Here is a 22,594-nt window from a genome sequence, read left to right as displayed (position 1 = left end):
TGGTATGCTAACACATTTTCCTCCGGAAAAATCAAAATACTAAATATATTTATTAAATAATGTATGATGTAATTCTCTATAGACGTAAATTTCCAGTCTTATAAATTAATGGCTTAAATTATAATTGGAGGGGATTAAGGTGTCCCTGTTCTCAACGTGCCCCGGTTTCTCTTACTTATCATATATTTGTATTGTTAGCGGTAAGCCAGCACTTATAACCCATATCTGAGATTTTCTGGGGTCAGGTAGATCCTATCAAATTTTGTAGTCTATATCAATCGTTTCAGTAAAAAAAAATGGCCTGAAAAAATATCCCGACAGGGTACCGCACCTTGACACATGTTATTACCTACGACAATGAGCTAATCCTGCTAAAATAATAAAATGTAGATATAAAAAGATTTTTTTCTTCGTTAAATCATAGTGTTACAAATAATTTATTAAAAATATAATGTTAAAAAAATTAATATTATTCGGTGGGTTATACACAGGGGATTTACCAATTTTATATATTAATTTAGTAAATTAGTTTTTTAAAAAATATCTTTCTTAATGTATGTTATTTATAGATATTTAATAACTTATTATAAATAGTATATATTTAATCTCACAAAAAAAGGTTAATAAAAATGTCAATTAGCTACATCATAGAGAGAACTGCTATAAATTACACATTTTAATTATAAATTAATTAATATAAATGCTTTTTGCAAAAACAAACCTCATAAATTACATTAGGGGAGACTTGGATAAAACGATTGATTGAGTAACAATGTTAATGCGAATGTATTTATAACCATTTTGACCAATTTACCTTGTTGCTTATCAAATTTACCCGGGGATTGAGGTAATTTGGCGAAAATGTCACACTTCATGTAATTAATTAAAGCACTGTATAAGTATTTTAGGTAGAGAGCTACACTTTTTATTTTATTTTGTAGATAAGGGATTTGGTTGCATATAAATCCATAACTTGTATGTTTTGTTTTTCTTCAAAATTTATGGCGAAAATGCAAAATACCAATCGTTTTACCCCCTAATACTCATTTTAAAATTTTTTATTTGATTTACAATATAATTATAAATTCATTTCTTTTTTTATATAATAAATTGTAAAATGTTCTATAATCGTTGATAATTTTTTTTTAACCTATTTATGATCTTTTAGTTATAACCAACTGGTATAACTAGGATAGGTCACCAGCAGAGAAAACAAAATCTTTTGGGCACCCGATTTTTTTTCTTTGAACTACCCTGCCCACTTACAGATCAAAAAAATGCAAATGCTATTGTCATTAATTATTTTTAAAAAAATCAAAACATTGTCCAGAAAACATGAATCGCATCCTTTTATTCTAAGTTGTAAAATATTATTTAAATCTATTTGACAATAAATCTATTTTTTTATAAGAATAACGTAATAAACCAGAATAGAAATATCAAGTAATAGTTAAATCATTTCATAGGCGTATTCAGGTATGAGGAGGGAGGCTCCTAAACCTCACCTTAGATGGCCTTCGGCTAACTTTAGCTCATCTCCGGCTGGGTCATTGTTTTTATCTATTATAATAATCATAAGATTATTTTTAGCTTTTATGTATTAATTAAACCTTAAGGATTTTTTAAAAATAAATGTTTATAACCCAATTTTTTAGTATTTTAATTTAGTAATAAATATTTTTTAAACATAAATTACAAATAAATTTAAGTTGTATAATTATTTTTGAAATTTTCTTTAAAAAGGTCTCGCCTTATAGAAAATTCTCATAAAATATAAGTAGAATAATTTTTTTAAATTAAATATACTAATTGTAATATGTATAAAATATTGACTAATAATAAAAACAAATTTTTATATAAAATTATTATATAAAAAATATTAGACTTATTATAATGTTATTTTTAATTTTCGCTTGGAATCTGCGAATTCATCAGAATATCATTGTCGTAGGAGCCATATCCTTGTGAATATTTAAAGAGCTAACCCAGGCCAACGGAAGTAGTATTTTATAAATATGTTTTCAACCTTTTAAGTTAGAAAAGGTCCTCCCATTTATATATGTTGTAACGGGCAAGCTTGCAAGAATATAAAACACTTCAAAATATTTAAAAATTGGGCCAAAATTTTTTTATATTGTGCCCATCAATAACCTGCTTGGATAATATCCAAACCAAATTCAGTAAATATTCAAGCCACAATTCAAATTCACTTATTAAATCCCATGTCAATATAATATGAATAAAATTTTGTTAAATATTTTATTTTACCAATAGTGACAACAGAAAACGTGAAAGGGTCCTTAAATAATAAAATGTGAATGTTAAAAACTTCTCTTTTATCTAAAATGCATAGTTTTATTCGTGATAAAAAAAGTCCTAAAATGGGATGAATATAATATTCTTTAATGGAATCAACATTTGCTGCATTTTAATAATAGCTTAGGCACAAGTTGATGTTTAATTAAGTTAGGTCATAAGATTTGGCTTTAGATTCAACATTTAAATAAACCTAATGAAAATATTGATTTACATTTATCCTTATTATATTTATTTGTTCTTATTATATATATTTTCAGTTAAATAAATCACCTGAACCAAATCAAATTTGGTTTTGTAGATTTATACATAGTACTGAGATATAAGAAATTAATTAATATAGCTTACAGCAAGGCCTGACCCATGAAGATCTTTGTAGTAACTGCACGGAGTGAATTTGGGGGCCAGCCCAAGATTATTTTAACCCTCCCCAAAAATTATAGATTTTGAAAACAATGGCAGACAATATAAAGAATTTTTTTTTGCCAAAATAAGAAAAAAATGTTTTTGGCAAGAGAAAAATTGTCAAAATTGGCATTATAGAACGGAAAATATAGAAGAAGTTCATATCTAGTTTGGACAGTATTTATAAATTCCCCAATCAGTTTCGAACCACAAAAAAAGAAATAGAGTTATAAATAAATTAAAAACTATGACAATTTAAGCGTGAAGTAAGCCAAGTTTTGGGCAGATAACAATTCTGGAATTTATACCAAACCATTAAGTAGTGCCTACTTTATATACGGCTTTTAATTTTTTGATAGAGAGTAAAGAGAATAAAATTATTTGTAAAATAAGAAAAAAGTTGCATTTCTAATGCCTCACTACTATAATTCGTCAATCAGTTTTTCCATTCAATAAACAGAAACTAGTTATATGCAAAATGACTACTCTATACTTGATATATTGCTAATATGTATGTAAATAGTTAGAACCAAAAAAAATTGTTCTTAATTTTTGAACTTTAATTTTTGTAAATGTCATTTGAAAATTGGAATTACAGAAGTAATATTAACTTTTTTTCCTTATTAGTTCTTCCATAATTTAACTGAATATATCTAGTATGTTATATAATAGAGAAAGAAAGGGCATATATTATTATTTTTTAAATATAAAATTAATAGTAGCCTTAAACATAAAACTCGATTAAAGATAAATAAATAAATCGTAAAAGTTATAGATACCAAGACAGTAACAAAGTGATTATAGGGAAGAGAAGTAGATGGAGGGGCATGGGAGATTATTCTATGGAAGAGATAAGGCTTAGATAGATGGAGCGATAATTGCGATAGTAGGCATTTGTAAGAAGAGAGATTTTTAGTTTCTTCACATATCTGCCTCCCAATTCAAAAACACTTAAGCGTTGCTACCAAAAGAAGTTAAAAGATCATTGGAACTATATTTGATTATTTCCAAGACTCGGCAGTGCGAGGAAATCGCTTGAAAATATTTTTTTCTAAAACCGGGATATACCTTAACATCACCATATAGGAAATCGTCATAATTAAAATTAAATAAATTAAATTAATCTAACTTATATTAAATTATTGATTTTATGCACTCTTTTTACTAGATATCTTATACAAAAAAATTGTTTTATTTTTTAATATACATGTAAAATATATGGATTGTGTAAAGATGATATGAAATATTAGATATTTAATATTGCCTCACAATATATTATCACTTTTCTAATAAAACATTCTAGAATAGAATCATAATGTCAGAGGTAAGCAGGCTTTAACATAGAAGGAGGGGGGTATGGGCATTTTTTGGAATAGTACACTAAAATTTTCCCTACATACTTCCCATGACTAGTGGTTTACTGATTTACTGATTTAATATAATATCAATTTTATTTTTAAAATATGATGGTTATTCAGCGGATGATAGCTAAATTAAGATAAATAATAATTTTAAAAAAATACCATAAATACAATAAATTATTTTGAAATTTTATTGGGGAAGGGGGGGGGGGTGGTGGATATAATTTCATTTCCAAGATGTGCTTGATAAAGTTTACAATAAATTTTCATATTAAATCAATATCAATAAATAATTGTCAAATTTCAAACACTTAGTTAATTAGATATTTATAGAAAATATATATTAAAAAAATCTGTTGGTATATAAAGGAGTATTATTTATGATTTCAATTACCTTAATAATTAAAAATCGTACCTTTTTAATTATTTTTTTGAACAATAACGAATGTTTATATAATAAAAAAATGGTAATAGGAAAAAAAACCCACCGGAAAAAAATTCCCGGAACACCCCCTTAAATATTTCAAATAAAATTTTTTTTTAAAATCAAATTTGACGCTCATAAATAACACTTTTTGAAATTCTCTCACAAAATATAGAATCTCTTCCACGAAATCTTTTTCAAATCGAAAATCGAAGAGTGATAGGAAATTATTAGGGATGCTTCATAATTATATACGGGGGTTGGATAAAGTAAGAGGGAGGTAGTTGATATTTTTAAAGCTATTATTGTGTACTTCAAAAAAACGTTAAATACTTACGAAAAAATATTCGAAATAATAATGTCTAAATGTCAGGAAAGGATTTATTTCCTGACATTATATATATATACATGATTTCGAAAAGTCTGCTATGAACACGGTTAAAACTATCATTGGTAGTTTATATTTATTTTTTTAATTAAAGAATCACATCATAATTAGAGGATGCCTTTACCATTTGTGTCAAAGTACCTATTGAAACATTCAGAAACTAAATACAGAAACGATGAAACTCTAAGCTTCTTTTGGCATGATGAACGGCTTAGCATTTGTCTCCTTATGTGATATCACCAATGCAATGACATTCTTGAGATCAATTACTCCGAGTCCGAACAATGGTAAGAATGCTTCTTGATTATTTTGATAAAATTTATACCAAGGGAGGTGTAAGAGGCAACTCTCAATCCCAGACATGTTAAATTGAGGGTTTCCTCTGGAAACCTGGAACATGAATGATCTATGAATGATCTATGAATGCACAAATAATCAATGTGAGGATCAACGCTTTTCTAATCTGATCGGAAATAAACACCCATCAATTATTTCATGGGGATATTTTTTTCAACCACTTTGAACATCATCATTTTATTTTGTTTAAGCATTTTTTATGTAGGATATCTGAGTAACCTTCTAATAATGAATTAGCATCATTAAAAAAATTTTAGCTTATTAATAAAATATGTTTTTATAATATTTTTTTTGATTTAAATATTATAATTAAAATATTAATTTTTCAATACCTTATAAAGATTATGTATCCATTATATTGTAAATAAAAAGATGCCTTTAGTATTATGTCTTAAGTAAATTTCATAAACATAAAAAAATTCTGGGGTTTTTTTTCTGGGTGTTTTTTATCGGGATTATAAAAATACCTTACTTATAAAGACTTGATCATAAGAATATTAAGGCAGTGATCAAAAAAATTTAAGTAAGTTATAGTTAACTATTTGATTTTGCCGATGCAAAATATTAAGTATTTATATATATATTAACCTGATTTGTGCATCTAAATAGTATTTAAACACCCAAATTTATAATAGTTCTCATTTATAATCAGAAACCTATAAAAATTAATATTATGTAATACATTTACATTTACAATCATAATAATATTCACTATAATTTATCTTTGCATATAATAGTATCAAATTATTACATCCCAATTTTAGAAAAAAGTAAATTATTTTTATTTTGCTTTCGTAATCCTATTGAAAGATATAACTAGCCTTTTTCGGAATTGCTTAGAAACAAAAGCATACAGAATAGGATTGATAGCGCTTTTTAAGTACAAAAACAAATAACTTATGGGCACGCATAAAATGTACATGGGAGTCATCTTAATGGGGAATAAATGACGTAAATGATAAGGTAACACGCAAATTGTGAAAGATATTACTAATATTATCAATAATTTAATGACATTTCTACGAGACTGTAACATATAATAAGAACGATTTTTAGATATTTTTGATAAAACCTGGTGTGTTTGTTGAATAGATGCAATGCTCTGCTTACTTCTTGTATTCAACGATAATCCTTCATTAATCAGCAAGCGCGAAGATTGGTTATCAAATATATTTGTGTCTATTTTATTTTTTTCATTTTTGGCGTGAAATTCTTGCATATTTTTAAAATGTGTCAATTTAATGGACGAGTTTTCAAAATTAGTATAACTTTTATGGCCATTCCTGAAAATCATTCGATTGAGGGATTGAATTGGAATCCTACTTTTTTTCTGCCCTATTATAAATATGATGTGAATTACTATGAATATATGCTAATATTTATGTACAATTTTAAGTAACTAACACAATTAGAGGGCAAATAAATAATTTACTAATTTTTTTATAAGACGATTTACATTTAACTATTAATTCATCATACAAGTCTTTTCAAAAATCACTATATGATGATTTTATTGCAGTCGGGTTTTACTGAGATCTCTGACAAAAGTTTAGCATTATGGCAATATTTAATTATCAATACATAAATGTAGACACCTATTTTTTTATATTTAAAATCTTAATCTTGCTTGAAGAATATAAGAATCTTTTATCATAATCTTATGATAAATCGTTAGGGGCATATAAAAGTAATATTAATAATTATAATAGGCAAAGAATTAATTGTATTAATGAATTATAAGGAAAGAAAAAATAAATTTTAAATTGAATTATATGGAAATGGGCATGGATAACAAATTGAAAAAATATAACTCAGAATTATACAATTATAAACAGACGATACTTTAAAAAAAAATTAAAGAAGAAGAATAATAATAATTTGTATGAATTGCATGCCAAATCACACTAATAGTGTTGTTAAATGCTCGATTTGAAACGATTTTCAAAAACGTCAAATCAATATTTTAAGAAGAAAAATATTATGCAAACCTGAAGACTTTGATCACAAGTGGCACAAAGGTTTGGACATGTATTAACAAAATCTTGGGGCTTAGGCAATACTTTTCTGGCTAAAATATTTAGTTAGCTATTTTTAAAAATCGGCTCAAATCGAGCTTAACAACACTACCAAGAATCTTGGTTTTCAACCAAATCCTTTCAGATATTTTTTCAAACTTCATATAAGATATTATATCACATAGCTAAGAATTTTTTTTTATTTTTATACTCCAAATAGGGGTTAAGATATTTCGCCAAAATTTGGTAAAATTAAATTCATTTAATTTTAAATATCTTTAGATTTAATTATTTTATTAATATAATAAAATATTTTATAATTTTAGGCCAAATCATACCAAGAATTTCGATTCTCAACCAAATCCTACCAGATTTATTTCAAATTTCTTGTAAGATTTATATATCTTCAAATTTCTTGTAAGATTTATATATCATAACTAAAAAAAACTCTAACTATAGGGTTGAGATGACAAAATTTGTAAAAATTTAGTCCCATTTAATTTTAAATATCAAGATTTAATTATTCTAATAACATAATTTAATTTTTATTATATGGCCTATTAGTAGGTCTTCAAAATAAAATATTGTTCAATAGGTTTGAATAATTTGGTCAAAAATCAGAAGTTAAATAAATGGGGGTGACAATCTTTTTTTAAAATTTTATATAAATATAAGACTAAATATTAATTTTGCAGTTTAGGAATTAAGAGGGTTCTAATAAAATATTAGAACTATAAAAATTTATTCTATTCATTGTAAATAAAAGATTCTCACTATATAACATTTATTTTATTTTCTCCAAGAGGAATAAAAGGAAGAACTTTTGTGTTTCGTGAATAGGCTTAAAACCTTTCTAAATTTAGTTCTTAAGTCTTCTCAAATTGATTGTTTACAAGTATAATATAATAAATGTTAATATTTTTGGTAAAATGTATTTCTTCTTATTTCATGTTAATTTATAAAATATTTATTTCATTTATAAATCTAGTTCATTTGCGCTCTTCTTTATTAATATTTAAAATTGTGATATGATTCCGTCGTTGCTGTTTCATCGTAGAACGTAAGATTTAAGACCTGTTAGTCATAAAAACAATCGTTTAACTGAACAAGCAATTAAGGGAATTTTTAATAGCATTTTAAATTTTTTTACATGCTTTGAAATAATCGAAATAATTTCTTTCTTACTTTGTTCTTTTAACATAGTTTGACATTCTATAAAGAGTTTATATATATTATTCTAACTTTGAATATAGTCCAAAAACATATCTTTAGGAAGATCAGACGATCCATTTTAAAATCAAATAAAACATGATTTCAATCAAGCTTTTGAATCGCAAATTTCTCCATATTATTTATACTGGTTTGTTGAAACTATTTTTTATACTTTCAATTGTATGATCTAAAGCTTCTTACTAAATTTTTATAATATTCAGTAATTGACACTAATTAATGGAATGATAAATTAAGAGTCCTCTTCAAATCTTAAAGGCATTTTTTTCTATCGCTTTAAAATATAAATTTAATTTCTATACCTTTATTAAATTCAATCCAAAACTATCAATAAAAACCAGGGTTTCGAACCGTTTTGTATAACGGTTCGGTTCGTTCCGGTTTTTAGTTTAAAATTTTATAAAGGTTTTGTTCCATTTCGGTTTTTTAAAAAAAAATCATATCGGTTCGGTTCTGTTTATAATTTATAACGGTTCTTTTCGGTTTGTTCCGGTTTTTATAAATTTAATTTAAAAAAAAATTAATCTATAACCATGTATATATTTTTAGAGAAAAATCTTTTTAGTTTATAATTTCTTATTTAATTTATCCATGATAATCTAATAGATATTTTTATTAAATTTAGGAAATATAAATTAGACAAATTAGTTTTTTTTATTTCATAAATAAATAAGATAAAAACAAACATGCGTAAATACAATAATGAATAAAATAATATGTATACTATACTATTTAGGTTTAAAAAGAGAATTCGAACGGATAACTAAATATTTTCTAATATTTCAGGATTTAATTTTGTTCTCTGCGAAGAGAGTATAAACTTAAGGCTTGAAAATGCTCTTTATACGGAGACCTGCATAGCTGGAACTGCTAGCACAGTTATAGCTAACTTATAAAGTTCTGGCATACTATTCTTTACATTTTCCCAATAATTCAAAAGATTAGTATCTTTTTCTAATCTCTCTATATTATCAAATGACCGAATTATATATTCTATTTCTATACATTTATTATAATTTTCGATGCCCTGAGAATTATTCTTATTAAGACTTTCATGCGACTTTAATAAATCTTCAAAATCATCATCTAAATTATCCTTCGAATACGAACACGTAGTAGTATTTAGAATTTCAATATTCTGATTATTTAGATTTTGTATCAAGTTCCAAGTTTTACAAAGATGTTTTCTGGCGATCTCTCTTTCTTCAAAAGTTAAAAATACATTATATCTAGGGTCGAGATAAATAGCAGAGCAAAAAACTTCATTTTTGAAATTTATTTCTCGTGCTTTCATCGTAGAAACTAAAAGTCTGACAATGGAGTGTCTACTTTACTCGTTTGCATGAGACATTTGATCCACGCAGCATAAAAATCGCCCATTGTCAATTGTTCACTTTGTAAATATTTTGTCAAAACATAAGCATAAAGCTTTTAATATGTCACTAATTATTTTAAGATATCTTATTTAATTAACAGATAAATTGTCTAATCTATATAAATTAAGTATTTAAAGAAAAAACAACAAACCTGGTATTATTTGATATATAATGTTGATAATATAAAAATATTTAATTTGATATATAATGTTGATAATATAGAAATATTTAATTTGAAAAGAAATCACCAATTTAAAAAATGCCCCCAAGGAAAATAAAAATTTTAAATTTAGGTTAATAATTTAAAATTAATTATTTTTAAAACCGTTTTGAACCGGTTTAAACCGGTTCAAAATATTTATAACGGTTCGGTTCGCTCTTTTAATATTTTCTTCATAACGGTTCGGTTAAGGTTACGGTTCAGAAAATCATAACGGTTCATTCCGGTTTTGCGGTTCGGTTCGGTTCGAACCCCTGATAAAAACCGTCGTATTGCATCTAAAATTTTGATCAATTTCTATTTTATATTTAATATTTTGGAAAAATTTAATAAAAACCTTTGGATTTTAGCATTTAAACTTCTACTCCCTCAAATATTGTTGTCATCAAGAAATAAAAAGTCTTCTAAAAGCCAATAAATTTTTCTCTTGCAGCAACCTCAATTCGAAATGTATTTTTAATTTCATAATGATTCTTTTAAAATTCTTTTCATTCGCAAATTATTCATTACACCAACGTGTAGGGAATAATGACATTAAAGAAGTTGAACTATTCTCATCTTGAATGAAACGAACTATACCCATGGTTGTGAGAATCTCGAACAAATGATAATAAATCTTTTATTAACACTATAAAATCATAAATTTTGGCAATGGTATTAAATGTATCCATTGCCACGAATAATATTTGTTATATTTTATCCATCAATTTTAAAATTTTATTCAATCATATAATTATTCTTTCTCATTAAGTTTTAAAATAAATTACAGGTTTGGGTTTATGTTTAGGCTAACTCTTTGAAGATAGTTTACCGTGTTGATTGAAAAATAATTTTAATCTTTTGAACAATATTTTATCCCTCCTATATGATTTAAATTATGTTTTAAACTTAATAATATCAACATATATTTATAATTAAATGGAATAAATTTTACAAAATTTTATACATTCCGGACCCATATCTCACTCTGTTGAAGGTGAAGGCTAAAATGTTTTTTCTAAAGTTATGATTAAAAATCGACATGAATCATTAATTAGACAAAAAATGGATCTAGATTAATTTCACTTTGAATCTCGCAGGACTCTACTTTTATTTTTCTTTATTTCTCATAACTTTTCCGCTTCGTAGAAATATCTGAATTTTTCAAGTCCAATAAAAAATATCGCGTTTGGGCTTGGCATATTTCTAAAATAAAATTTTGAATTGGAATTGGATCTTTGATATTTTTTTCCGATTGGTTAGAATTTATCTAATTATTTCTCAGATCAGACATGAAATAGAACAAATTCATTTTGATACATACTACCCCCACAAAAAATTTCGAAGAGGGTCGAGTTGAGATATAAGTGAATTAGTGTGACATTCCGCAACAATAAAACCAGTTTCGAATAAAAAATGGAACAATCTGACATTAGCATTAATCAGAGCCCTACAAACTATAAATCATATTAATACACCTTATTATATGAATCAATAATCTAAAAATGTGTCTTATCAATCACAAATAAAAGATAAAAGTTACCGATATATGAACGCCTATTATTGAATTTATAAAATTTGTATTCCCTTATATTCTTATTGTTGCGACAGGAGAATAATGGCTTGCTTAGTATATATGCTAATTTTGAATATAGAACTAGCATGAAACCAACTGGGATCATATACCATATTATAAAATTCATTATGTCATATAATTCCCAATTCATTTTAGTTATGCATATTTTTTCACCTTCTGAATTATATAAGTTTTCAACTACTAGTCCATAATCTTCATCGACTATTTCTTGCGAATCATTCAAAACAATTATATGGTTGCTATAGTACTTAGAAATATTATTATAATTCATACCTAAGGATGTCGAAAAAGGAATATAACTGAGTTGGAAGAATAATAGCTTAGGTATATTGTAGATTATCGTAATAATCCAAATAATCAAGATAGTATACAATTTGTGGGAATTAAATAATTTGACCTTGATTGATAAGGGGCAAGCTATAACTAAATATCTCTCCATCGTAATTATCATTAATAGGACCACGGATAAAGTATAACTGGTTCCGTGTATAAAAGCGTAAATTTTACATACTAATTCGTTAAAATGCCAGACTCTCCAGATTTGGTAATACATATTAGGCAGGATACAAAAAATACCCACACTTAGATCTGATACAGCTAAGTTGAGCAAGAAAAAATGGGTAAAATTAAGTTTGACTTTGGTAGAACTAGCTATGACAAATATCTCTAATATATTTCCTAAAATAATATAAATAAATTAATTATGATGCAAATTTTTTTACCTATAATACATATGGTAAATACCAATGTGTAACAAAATACGAAAATATATTTAACATGTTGATCTAACAATGGATCGTAGAAATTTTTCATTTTGGTGATATATACAATTAAATGGTAATAAAAAATCAAAATTATATCATATCTAATTTATTTATTAACACGATTATAATAAATAAATATATAATAATTTTAAAATACAAATATTCCATTTGTTTGATAAATAATGGTACATTCATCATGTATAATTATCATGTAAGAACACATTGCGGCTTTATTTATATTTCTATATTTTAACGAAAGAAATTATTTTCAAAATAAAACTACATAAATTAGAAACTCATTCAGATTCTATTAATCATTGACATCATTACAATAACCTAATAATAACTTTTATAAAACGAATCCTATTATAACTATCAAGAAAGATACAATAGGCAAATAAAGAATCTAAAATCTACTTTTTAAAGAAAAAAATAAATATTAAAAAAAAATATTTATTTATCTGGATAGATCTGCCTATAAATTTGTTAAAAACTTTCCAGGGTTTAAATTCTTCTCCCCACAATTATAATAAAGATAATAGGATCCTCATAATCATCAATAGTCGAATATCAAACGATTGAATGCTTTAAATATTGAAAGTGTTGAAGAAAAATGAATAATAATAAAGATAATTTGTGGAAATTCGGAAACTCAATTTTAAATAATTTGCAGAAGTATATAAATTGAAAAATCTGATTTAAATACAATAAAAATTTCAGAAAATTATAACAATTTGTATAGTTATCTTGGTCAAATAGATTTTTAAGGTGAGAGATTCCGAATCACCATCAATTCCATATCCAACATGTGTGATTGAGCATAGTGCAGCTTCAGATATTGAAAATGAACATTCGTTCAAGTTACATTCTAAAGTTATCAATTTGACCATTGAATTTTTTTTAAAATTTTCGAATAATTTAAAATAATTCTGATTATAAAGTTTTTTTTTCCCTCCTTCGAAAAATAACCATATCTTATAATCTCCCTTTTTCTTCTTTAGGAAATAATTGAGAATCCATTATTTGATCAGACAAAGTGAAAACACAACTGCAAAACTTTCTCTTAAACCTCTTGTCATTTGTAATCTAGGATGATAAATATCCTAAATATTTATTAATCTTTATTGATTTACTATATTCATTTTTTTAGAGATTATATAGTTATATCTATTTAAATATTTAAATGAGTGTAAAGCATTTTATAAAAAAGTTAAATAAACGAAATATATAAAAAAAAATTAACTATCATTATTTTATAAATATTTATCGTATTTAAAAATATAAGACGTAATACATATCTTTGGCTGTAGCCTCGATGCTTTTATAACTTAGTAGGCAAAGTAGTCAAATAGACATTTGGCTTCTTATGAAACTGTGACTCCAAGATAAGATTGATTGGTTTCGGTAAAATTAAAATGAATTACAAATGATTTTTTACCCTCAAGCGCATGATTGAACGATAATATTAGTAACAAGTGGGGCTAGGAAATAATAAAAGTCTTCGATCCTTTACTAATATACGTCTTTATTAAGTGTTCCATTTTTTTTAAAATATAATTTACATCAAATTTTTTAAAAGTAAATTTAATAAAAAAATTAAATGTGCCTATATTATTGTTTATTCGTAGATTCTTCCCACTTTTTTAAAAAAATAGACACGATATTTCTGAGAAATAGAAAATTGAGGAAAGAATTTTATCAGTTTAAATGAAATGAAAGAAAATTATAGTTATATCAAAATAAAGCAGGGTTTGAAAAATTCTTCAAAAGTAGCAAAAAATTCTTAAAATAAAATTTGCTATATAAATTTATAACAAATAGGGTAATCCACTACAACATAATAGTTCCATTAAATTTACAAGTAGAAGATAAGGTAAAAGAAAACTATAAAATTGAAACTACCTTATAACATTTTTGCAAATTATTTTTGTTTTGCTAAAAATTTATTATCTTAAATATTTGTTTTATTATATGGATATTATTGCGAATCTCTCGATTCTTTCATTCATTATTTTAAAACTAATTCAACTATTTCTATTAATAAATTATAAAATAATGATAAAGATTTAACAAAACTAGACTCATTTAAACAGTGCACTTTTTTGAGAAAATGAAAAAAAATCCATATAATAGCAGCTAAATGATAATCCTCAAAAAATATATTGTTATAATATTTTAAATGTTAAAAAAGGAATGATAACTTTTTATATAAAATATATGAATAATAAGAGAAAAGTCATAACTTATATGATAAAAAAAAATATTTTTTCTGACGGCTTCCTTTTTTCATTATTTTACAGATCGTTCTTAAAAATCAACATTAGCCTCGTGGGCAAAATACCTACTTGGTTTTATGGCCTGTCTGCCCCTGTGTCTGTATAGCCACTTATAAATTCGTGGCTTCTTTACATTTTACGGTAATCTTCTTATTGGTACGTTTGTGCTGGGTGACAGAAATATTTTCCATTTAATATGCTTAATTTATTTTGTTATTGTATTCTTTTCATGTTGCATCATTATTTAATTCTATAATCTGGATAACTTAGCTCATAATTTTTCGGGTAATAATAGATGCATGACGATTTTAATAAAATATGGTAGCTGCTTAGCAAATTGATTTATGACGATCAACGTAAAGTATCATTACCCTATTTTAAAATATCTAAACTCAAGTTAAATTTTTATTTAACTTAAAAATAGTAAATTTTATTTAAACTAATCTAGATTTTTGAATATATAATTATATCACGTTATCATATATAATAAATTTAATTTCTATGGTTTATTTCATTTTTGTATAAATTTATATTAAATCTTTTTATTTAAAATGATACAATTTGTTGGATGACTAAAGTATAAAAAAAGTATTTAGATACTTTTAAAAAAACTTTTAGTCAAAATCAAAATGTATCAAGTTTATACAGGGTTGCCAGGTCAAAAATTGCGGGAGAAATTCGGTATTATGCGGGAGATATATGAAAATTGCGGTAGAAATATAAAAATTGCTAAAAAAAATTTTGCGGGCCTCTTCGGCCGTGATTTTGAATTGACTTAATTATCCGCCTATTATCTTTTAAAATTAGTTTATATAAATACAAAGTCGGTTACAATTTTTCAAAATAAATTAACATCTATTAAAATATATTAATTTATAAAAAAAACCAACGATCTTTTTTAAATATAAAAGAATGTAAACAAGATAAAATTTTATAAAAAAAACGATTTTTATTTTACAATTAAAAAAATATTTTGTGCGAATGTCCCACAAAACGACCGCAATTGGAAATCTACCGTGTGTGTGTATATAACATTATAGGGATAGGGGCTTAATTATCACAAAAAAATGAGCAAGGCTATCATCAATGTCTTAGGACCTAAATCCAGGAGGTCAATTGACGATTTGAAAGATGGGCATACATATGCAATTCTAACAGATGCATCTAATAAGGGAAATATTATCTGCTATTTTAACAAAATTAAGGTCATTTCAATAAAACTATTAAATTTTTTCCCCTCAAATAGTGAAAAATCCAAAGACATAGCTAACCATATAATGGTAAATATAGCAGATTCGAGATTATCAATAAATTACATGTCAGCTTTCTGATCTGATAATGCCTCAGTGAATTTGGTAAAAGCAGAGTGTATTTACAGAATTGACAGCACAATGTTGGTTGCGATATGTTCCTAATACCCGCCATCGATAGAATTTTAAAATTTTATAAACCTTTAAAAAAATATTTCTTAAATAAAGATTATAAAAGCTGTCCTAACATTTGGAAAATTTTTTTCAATAGTGAATGGCAGAGGTATATTTAAGAATGATTTATATAGGAAATCTACTACATGCTGTTAATGTGTAGTTGCAATCAGAAGAATCTTGATTCACAAAATTATGCTGCAGATGTGTTCATCTTTTCAGTTAAAAATTGACAATAAATTTTATGGTGCCATTGCTTAAACTTAATTATATTTTATTTGAGATTTAAATAATAGAACTAAATGGTTACTTTCCAGGCGCGTACGCAGGAATTTGGTCTGGGGGGGGGGGATAATAAAAATTTTATAAAATATTATAGTTAAAAATATTAATCATAAATTTATTAGGACTAATAACTTTTCTAATACACACTTTTAAATTAATGTGAATTATAAAAAAATTATATATATAAACCGGCATTATAAAAACTATAAAATATCTGTGAATTATAAAATATAAGCACCATATGAATCATTTAAATGACCCATAATTGAAATTTGAATATTTTTATAAAATTTATATATAATGTTGGAAATATAAATTAACCCACAAAATGTTTCTTAGGAATAATTGTATTTTGTATGTTTTGAGCTAATTTTTCAATTATCTCATCCTTGTTTGGCGTTAAATGTCTATGAATATTCAAAAGATCCAAACCATTCAATCTACTTTCAGAAGTTGTACTTCATAGGTATGTTTTTTAGAGACTTGCAGGCCCAGCCCCCAGGCCGGACCGTATTTTAATTTTTTTAAATATACCCGGGCCGGGCCCGAAATTTAAAAAAAACACCCGGGCCGGGCCTGAAAATTTATTTTAAAAAAATATCTGGGCTAGGCTGTATATTTTAAAACCAAATATTTGAAATCGCCATTATTAGCTATAAAAATCAAAAATAAATATAATTTATTTTTAAAAAATTCAGGCTGGCCTGAAAATTTTATTTTCAAAAAACCAGGGCCGGGCCTGAAATTTTTTTAAAAAAAAAACCGAGCCGGGCCAAAAAAATTTGAAAAAAAAATCCGGGCCGTGCCCTGCAAATGGTATCCCTGCAGGGCTCTGTTATTCTTCTTAAAAAAGAGAATGTTTTCTCATTAATTTACTAATGGGAATATATATATAACCATTTTAATACATTGGGAATATAATCTAAAATGTGTTTGAAATAATGCAAAGCATCCATAGCATTTTCTGGGACTGTATCAACCGTAGTTATTCAGCTAATAAGGCATCATAAGATACTTTAACATCTTCATGATAAAAATTTAACAAATATTTTTTTTTCTATCACCATGGAAAAAGGATGGGAAGGCTTTTGAGGAAGTAATATCTGCAGATTGGTAAGTGCTGCATGATGAATTAAAAACCATTCATTTATTTGGGTTATAAATGTATCTAAGAGAGGGGATTTTGTTCTATAATACTCTTCTACTGATCCTATATTAATGTTTTGACGATTAGCTTGCTTGCTGCATGTCGAGGGGGACAAATATTAAACACGTATAGCTCTGCTTTTGACTCAACAATAACATATAAAATATGAATCAACATTAGCTCCAATTTCCTTGAGTTCTAATAAAATGCTCTGCGCTATTCTCATCTTCTTATTCAAGTCAATGTCATGTTTTTGAAAAGTATAAAATAATTGTATAATTAAATAATACATTCTAATGAGAAAAAAAATTTGAATAAGTATTGAATCCAATAATTTTCTTGCTTCTGAGGAAATATTTCTTTCAAGCCATTGTGATATTTCAGTAATAGCATTAATAATCGGCTCTTCCAACTCCATAAAAGCTGTTACTGCTTGATGGCGGAGACTAGATCTCGTTGGACAAGCTTGCAATTTCTTCCCCCCTGTTGGACAAGGAGTAATTATTATTTGACTAGAAATTTACATAAATATTACGCCACTAAAATTTGAAAATAATAGGTAAATATTACGCCAAGGAAAACTTGAAATCGAAATTAATTGATAAAATAAAGTAGATGAATGTGAAAAATAAATGTAATTAAACATATATATATATGAGATAGGAATAAATATTAACAAATATATAAATTAATATTAACAATAATATTTTTAAAATATAATCCGGCATCTGCAATTTTTGGCTTTGGGAGGGAATTTGTCCCCCTGACCCCCCCCCGCTGCGTACGCGCCTGTTACCGTCGTTGAGATATTTATAAAATTCCTGGCATGACATAATATATATCTGTTTAACCATAAACTCGGCCTCTAATGTTGTTAAAGCAATCCGATTTCTTTCCTTTTTCCAGGCAGTCCTCATCAGGCAAATGTGCTCGGATGAGGCATTAGAATTAGGTAAGGAGAAGACATACTCGCATTTTTTCAAGCATGGGAATTTATTGTTATTACGAAAAAATTCTACCCATTTCTCCTCTGCTTTTATACCATCTAACTTTAAGTATTTTGGCGAATCATAAAAATAAGAGAGAATTAATCTCCTCAACACGACATCAATTTCTTTCGGTATTTTTAATATATTCTATTTATTAAATTATAAAAACCATCAATTGATGGTTTCTGTTCCAAGGTCATAATATTTATACATTTGTAAATAGAGTTAGATTGAAAATATTCTAAAATTGTGTTAATAAAAATATGTCCTTCATTTAAAAATGTATTAATTAGAGTATTATTTGAACATAATATAATTTTAGCAATAGCCCCATAAAATTTATTATCAATTTTTAACTGTGGAGATGAACAGAGCTGTAGCATGATTTTGTGAATCTTTTTTAATAAAGAATATTCTGATTGCAGCTGAATATTAACTGCATGAAGTAGATTTCCTACATGTGAAACGAATTACAAATATGCTTCTGCCATTTCGTACTCGAATTTAAAATCTTTATTTAAGAAGTATTTTTTTAAGGGTTTATAATATTTTAAAATTCTATCGATGGCAGGTATTAATGACAACCACATAATAGGTATATATCGCAACAACTCAAACCATTCCAAGTCAGACCACTTCACCAACTCTTTTTATTCATTAACTCTTTTAGTTGATGAACTAAATTTACTAAAACATATCATCACAATGATTTCGACATCCACAGATAGTACATTCATTGCCTTCTTGCAAGAATTATGTAGTATATGGCATATACAGCCAATTGGTATTAATTCATTATTGTGCTGCCTCAATTCGATAATTTTGCCAAAATTTACAGAGGCATTATTAGCGCAGAAAGCTAATATGCAAATCATTGATAACCCTGAATCAGCTATATTTACCATTATGTGGCTAGCTACATCGTTGGATTTTTCACTATCCGAGGTAATAATTTTAACAGTTTTTTGAAATGTTCTTATTCTTGTTGAAATAGCCAAGGATCGAGGGAAATGTTTTAATATTTCCCTTATTAGATGCATCTGTTAAAATTGCATATGGATGCTCATCTTTCAAATCGTCTAGAATTGACCTCTAGGATTCAGGTACTAAAACACTTGTGACAGGGGCGTCGCTAGCCTTTACAATCTCAGGGGGCTCAACTGAAAATTTTTTATGGTGCTAATTTGCGGGCCTTCGGCCGGGTTATATATTAATATATTTTTAAAAATTACTAAACTCTTGAAGGATTATTCTTATTTTCATATTTTGTTTTTTATTATACTATACGTACAAAATAAACTAGAATATAAATAATTAAGACTAGAATATTGATCATTAAGACTAGAATATAAATATCATTAAGACTAGAATATAAATATCATTAAGACTAGAATATAAATATCATTAAGACTAGAATATAAATATCATTAAGACTAGAATATAAATAATTAAAACAATACATTTCTACAAATTTTTCCATACAAAATCGATTTACTACAGTATAAAGTATTTTAAATTGCTGATATAAAAAATTTCGCGTCTAAAGAATTACAAGTGATAAAACCGATTAATTAATTCATACATATGCCTCAATTGTTAATGTTTTTAAAAACCCCATAAGGCAATATAATTCTAAGCAACTAACATTAACAAAAGGTCATGAAACTAATATAACTCTCTTACCATTTTAGACAAAGTTTTATAGAATGGACTAATAAGGAAAAATTTATAGGCCTAACCAAATCAACAATTTTTGAAGAAGAGAATATAAACGACCAATCCAAATCATAAAACTATATGGTGGTTAGAGCTTCCTCTTAGATGACATGATGGAAGCTAGATAAGTAATCGAGAAAATTATTGTGAGATATTAAATTTCTAAAAGATTATCTTCCATTTTTAATCCTATTTAAACTACTGGACAGTTGATCATTGTTGCTCATCTTAATTATGCAATCATATGCTCTCAGCAGCTGTAGTAATAATCTTAAATTACATAGCCACACAAATAATAGATGCTGGTTAATTTGCAGTCATAACCATGACATACACGATGTTAACTCATATCAAAATCTAGTATGTTAAATATATTGATAAAGCAAAAACACCTAAAATCTTGGAAGAAATTATGTTTGGAAGAAATAATGCAAATATATTGAAGCCTTGAGTTATTTACAATTTAAATGTTCCAAATTAGAAATAAATAATTTGGGAGCTAGAAAATAAGTACCATAGTGATATGATGAAAGCAATTAAGATCTTATATATTATTGTATTGTCAATGTATTCAAATATTTTTAATTAAATTTTTCAACTTTGGTCATATCAAAAGAAAGCATTTAATGTTTTTTCCTGATTTTTTCCTATCTCAAAAAGAATTTTTTTTATAAGCACCATGTCTTTTAGCTAATTTTGGATATGAAAAAAAAATTTATAAAATAAATATTAAACGATATATTTACTCGCAGATACTAACGCCTAAAATTGCGTTTCAAAAATTATAAGGTTAAATTATTTATAAAATAAGTTCTCTACGCCGGCTAGTCATTATTGCATATTCATCTATAATGTGATCTATAGGAATGGTATTAATAATATTTTTTTCTATGCTCAATAGAGCCAACGAATTTAATCGTTCCTGATTCATTGTCGATCGAAGATATGTTTTCACCCGTTTTAATGCTGAAAACGATCTTTCACATGAGCAGGAATTAAAAGGTATAGTTAACGCAATTTTAAGGCAATTAAATATACGAGGGAATATATCTATGGGTAAGATTTTTATCAAATCTATTATTGATTTACACGTAGATTCGTGTTTTTTATTATAGGTTAAAATATAAGCCTTTAATATTATGTATTCTTCCATTGGATCAGGAAGATTATAATGTAAGATAAATGGTTTAATGATATCATTATTTAAAAAAAGGGGGAGGAGGGATGTAAAGCATTTATAGCTATTAAAATATCTGTGTTTTCTTGGCAAAATCTCTTTTTTAATTCATTTATCATAATATCCAAAATTGGATAAAAGACATGACACTTATGAAAAGTTTCTGTTTGATCAGAATGATTAGAAGAAACAATATCATCTATTTGAATATAATTATTCAAAATGGTAGAAGGTATATTTGCTCTTTTATTTGTGATTTTTATATTATATAAATTGCAAAATTTATTTACTTCGGTAAATAATGAAGAAAAATACGAATTATTTCTTAAATTTGACAAAGAACTGATAAGAGACTCAATAAGAGCCAATGCTGTTGATATGTCCGAATCTGATTTTTGCAAAAAAATAGAAATATTGGAACACATAGATAATAATTCTTGGAATATAAACATACACATAATTGTATCATATTGTAAAAGAATATATAAAATTCCCTTTGCTTTCACCACATCACCATGATCTATATTTTCTAGATAAGAAATAATTGCAGGGAAAGTCATTTTTACTGCCTCTATAGTTCTAATATGGGATCCCCAACGTGTAGGGCATCAATATTTTTGGATTCTAACCCTAATCTTAATTGCAAATCAAGAAATTTATTGTGATGGATAACAGATATTGAGAAAAAAACATGAATACCTTCTAATACATTAAAAAACTTTATAGATTGAGGTATTGATTTGCAGGCAGAGATCAGTACAAGGTTGAGTTTATGCGCATAGCAGTGCACATATATAGCCATTTTGTGATTTTGGCGATATCTTTCCTGGACTCCTGCAAGATGCCCTTTCATAACACTTGCACCATCATATGCTTGAGCAACGCAAATTGCATTTATGGAATTGTTGTTTAAGGTTGTTATTAATGTCTTCGTTAATGACTCTGCATCTAAGTCTTCAACTTTTTGAAAAGATATAAAAGATTCCTTTGGTGTTTTTGTTTTATCAACATATCTAACACATATACTAAATTGCTCATATGAGCTAACATCACGATCAGCCATGACAGCAAAATAGCCTGACTCCCTTCTGATGCTATGTACTTTACGATTAAGGATTTTGTGATTGAGGTGAGCAATAATGAGCATT

The 22,594-nt window shown here is 26.2% G+C and overlaps 1 protein-coding gene across 1 annotated transcript; it reads right to left on the bottom strand.

The window, feature by feature from the left end:
- Positions 1–1,136: 1,136 nt before the first annotated feature.
- On the bottom strand, positions 1,137–22,593 carry LOC135930181 (uncharacterized). The gene is made up of 6 exons (XM_065466963.1): positions 22,146–22,593; positions 21,737–21,834; positions 18,361–18,613; positions 11,615–12,346; positions 6,324–6,586; positions 1,137–1,560 (listed from the first exon to the last, which is right to left on the bottom strand). Exons 1-6 carry the CDS (start codon positions 22,591–22,593, stop codon positions 1,528–1,530), a joined length of 1,827 nt encoding a protein of 608 aa, XP_065323035.1. The 3' UTR covers positions 1,137–1,527.
- Between the last annotated feature and the right edge of the window lies 1 nt (position 22,594).

This window comes from Gordionus sp. m RMFG-2023, chromosome 5 (genome assembly GCF_954871325.1).
Source record: "Gordionus sp. m RMFG-2023 chromosome 5, tfGorSpeb1-WG-v2, whole genome shotgun sequence".
NCBI classification, from domain to species: domain Eukaryota; kingdom Metazoa; phylum Nematomorpha; class Gordioida; order Chordodea; family Parachordodidae; genus Gordionus; species Gordionus sp. m RMFG-2023.
Note: the sequence above shows the minus strand (reverse complement) of the source record. Positions and strands in the feature narration are given on the sequence as shown.

Bases quoted from the DNA above. Each gene is read 5' to 3' on its own strand.
- LOC135930181 (XM_065466963.1), bottom strand. From the start codon at position 22,593: ATGCTCATTATTGCTCACCTCAATCACAAAATCCTTAATCGTAAAGTA. The intron at 6,587-11,614 runs GTAACTTTTATC...TATTTATAATAG, and splicing joins TAATAGGCGTTCATATATCG to GGCAGAAAAAAAGTAGGATT. The intron at 1,561-6,323 runs GTTTTATCAAAA...TTATTATAATAG, and splicing joins CTATTCAACAAACACACCAG to ATAAAAACAATGACCCAGCC.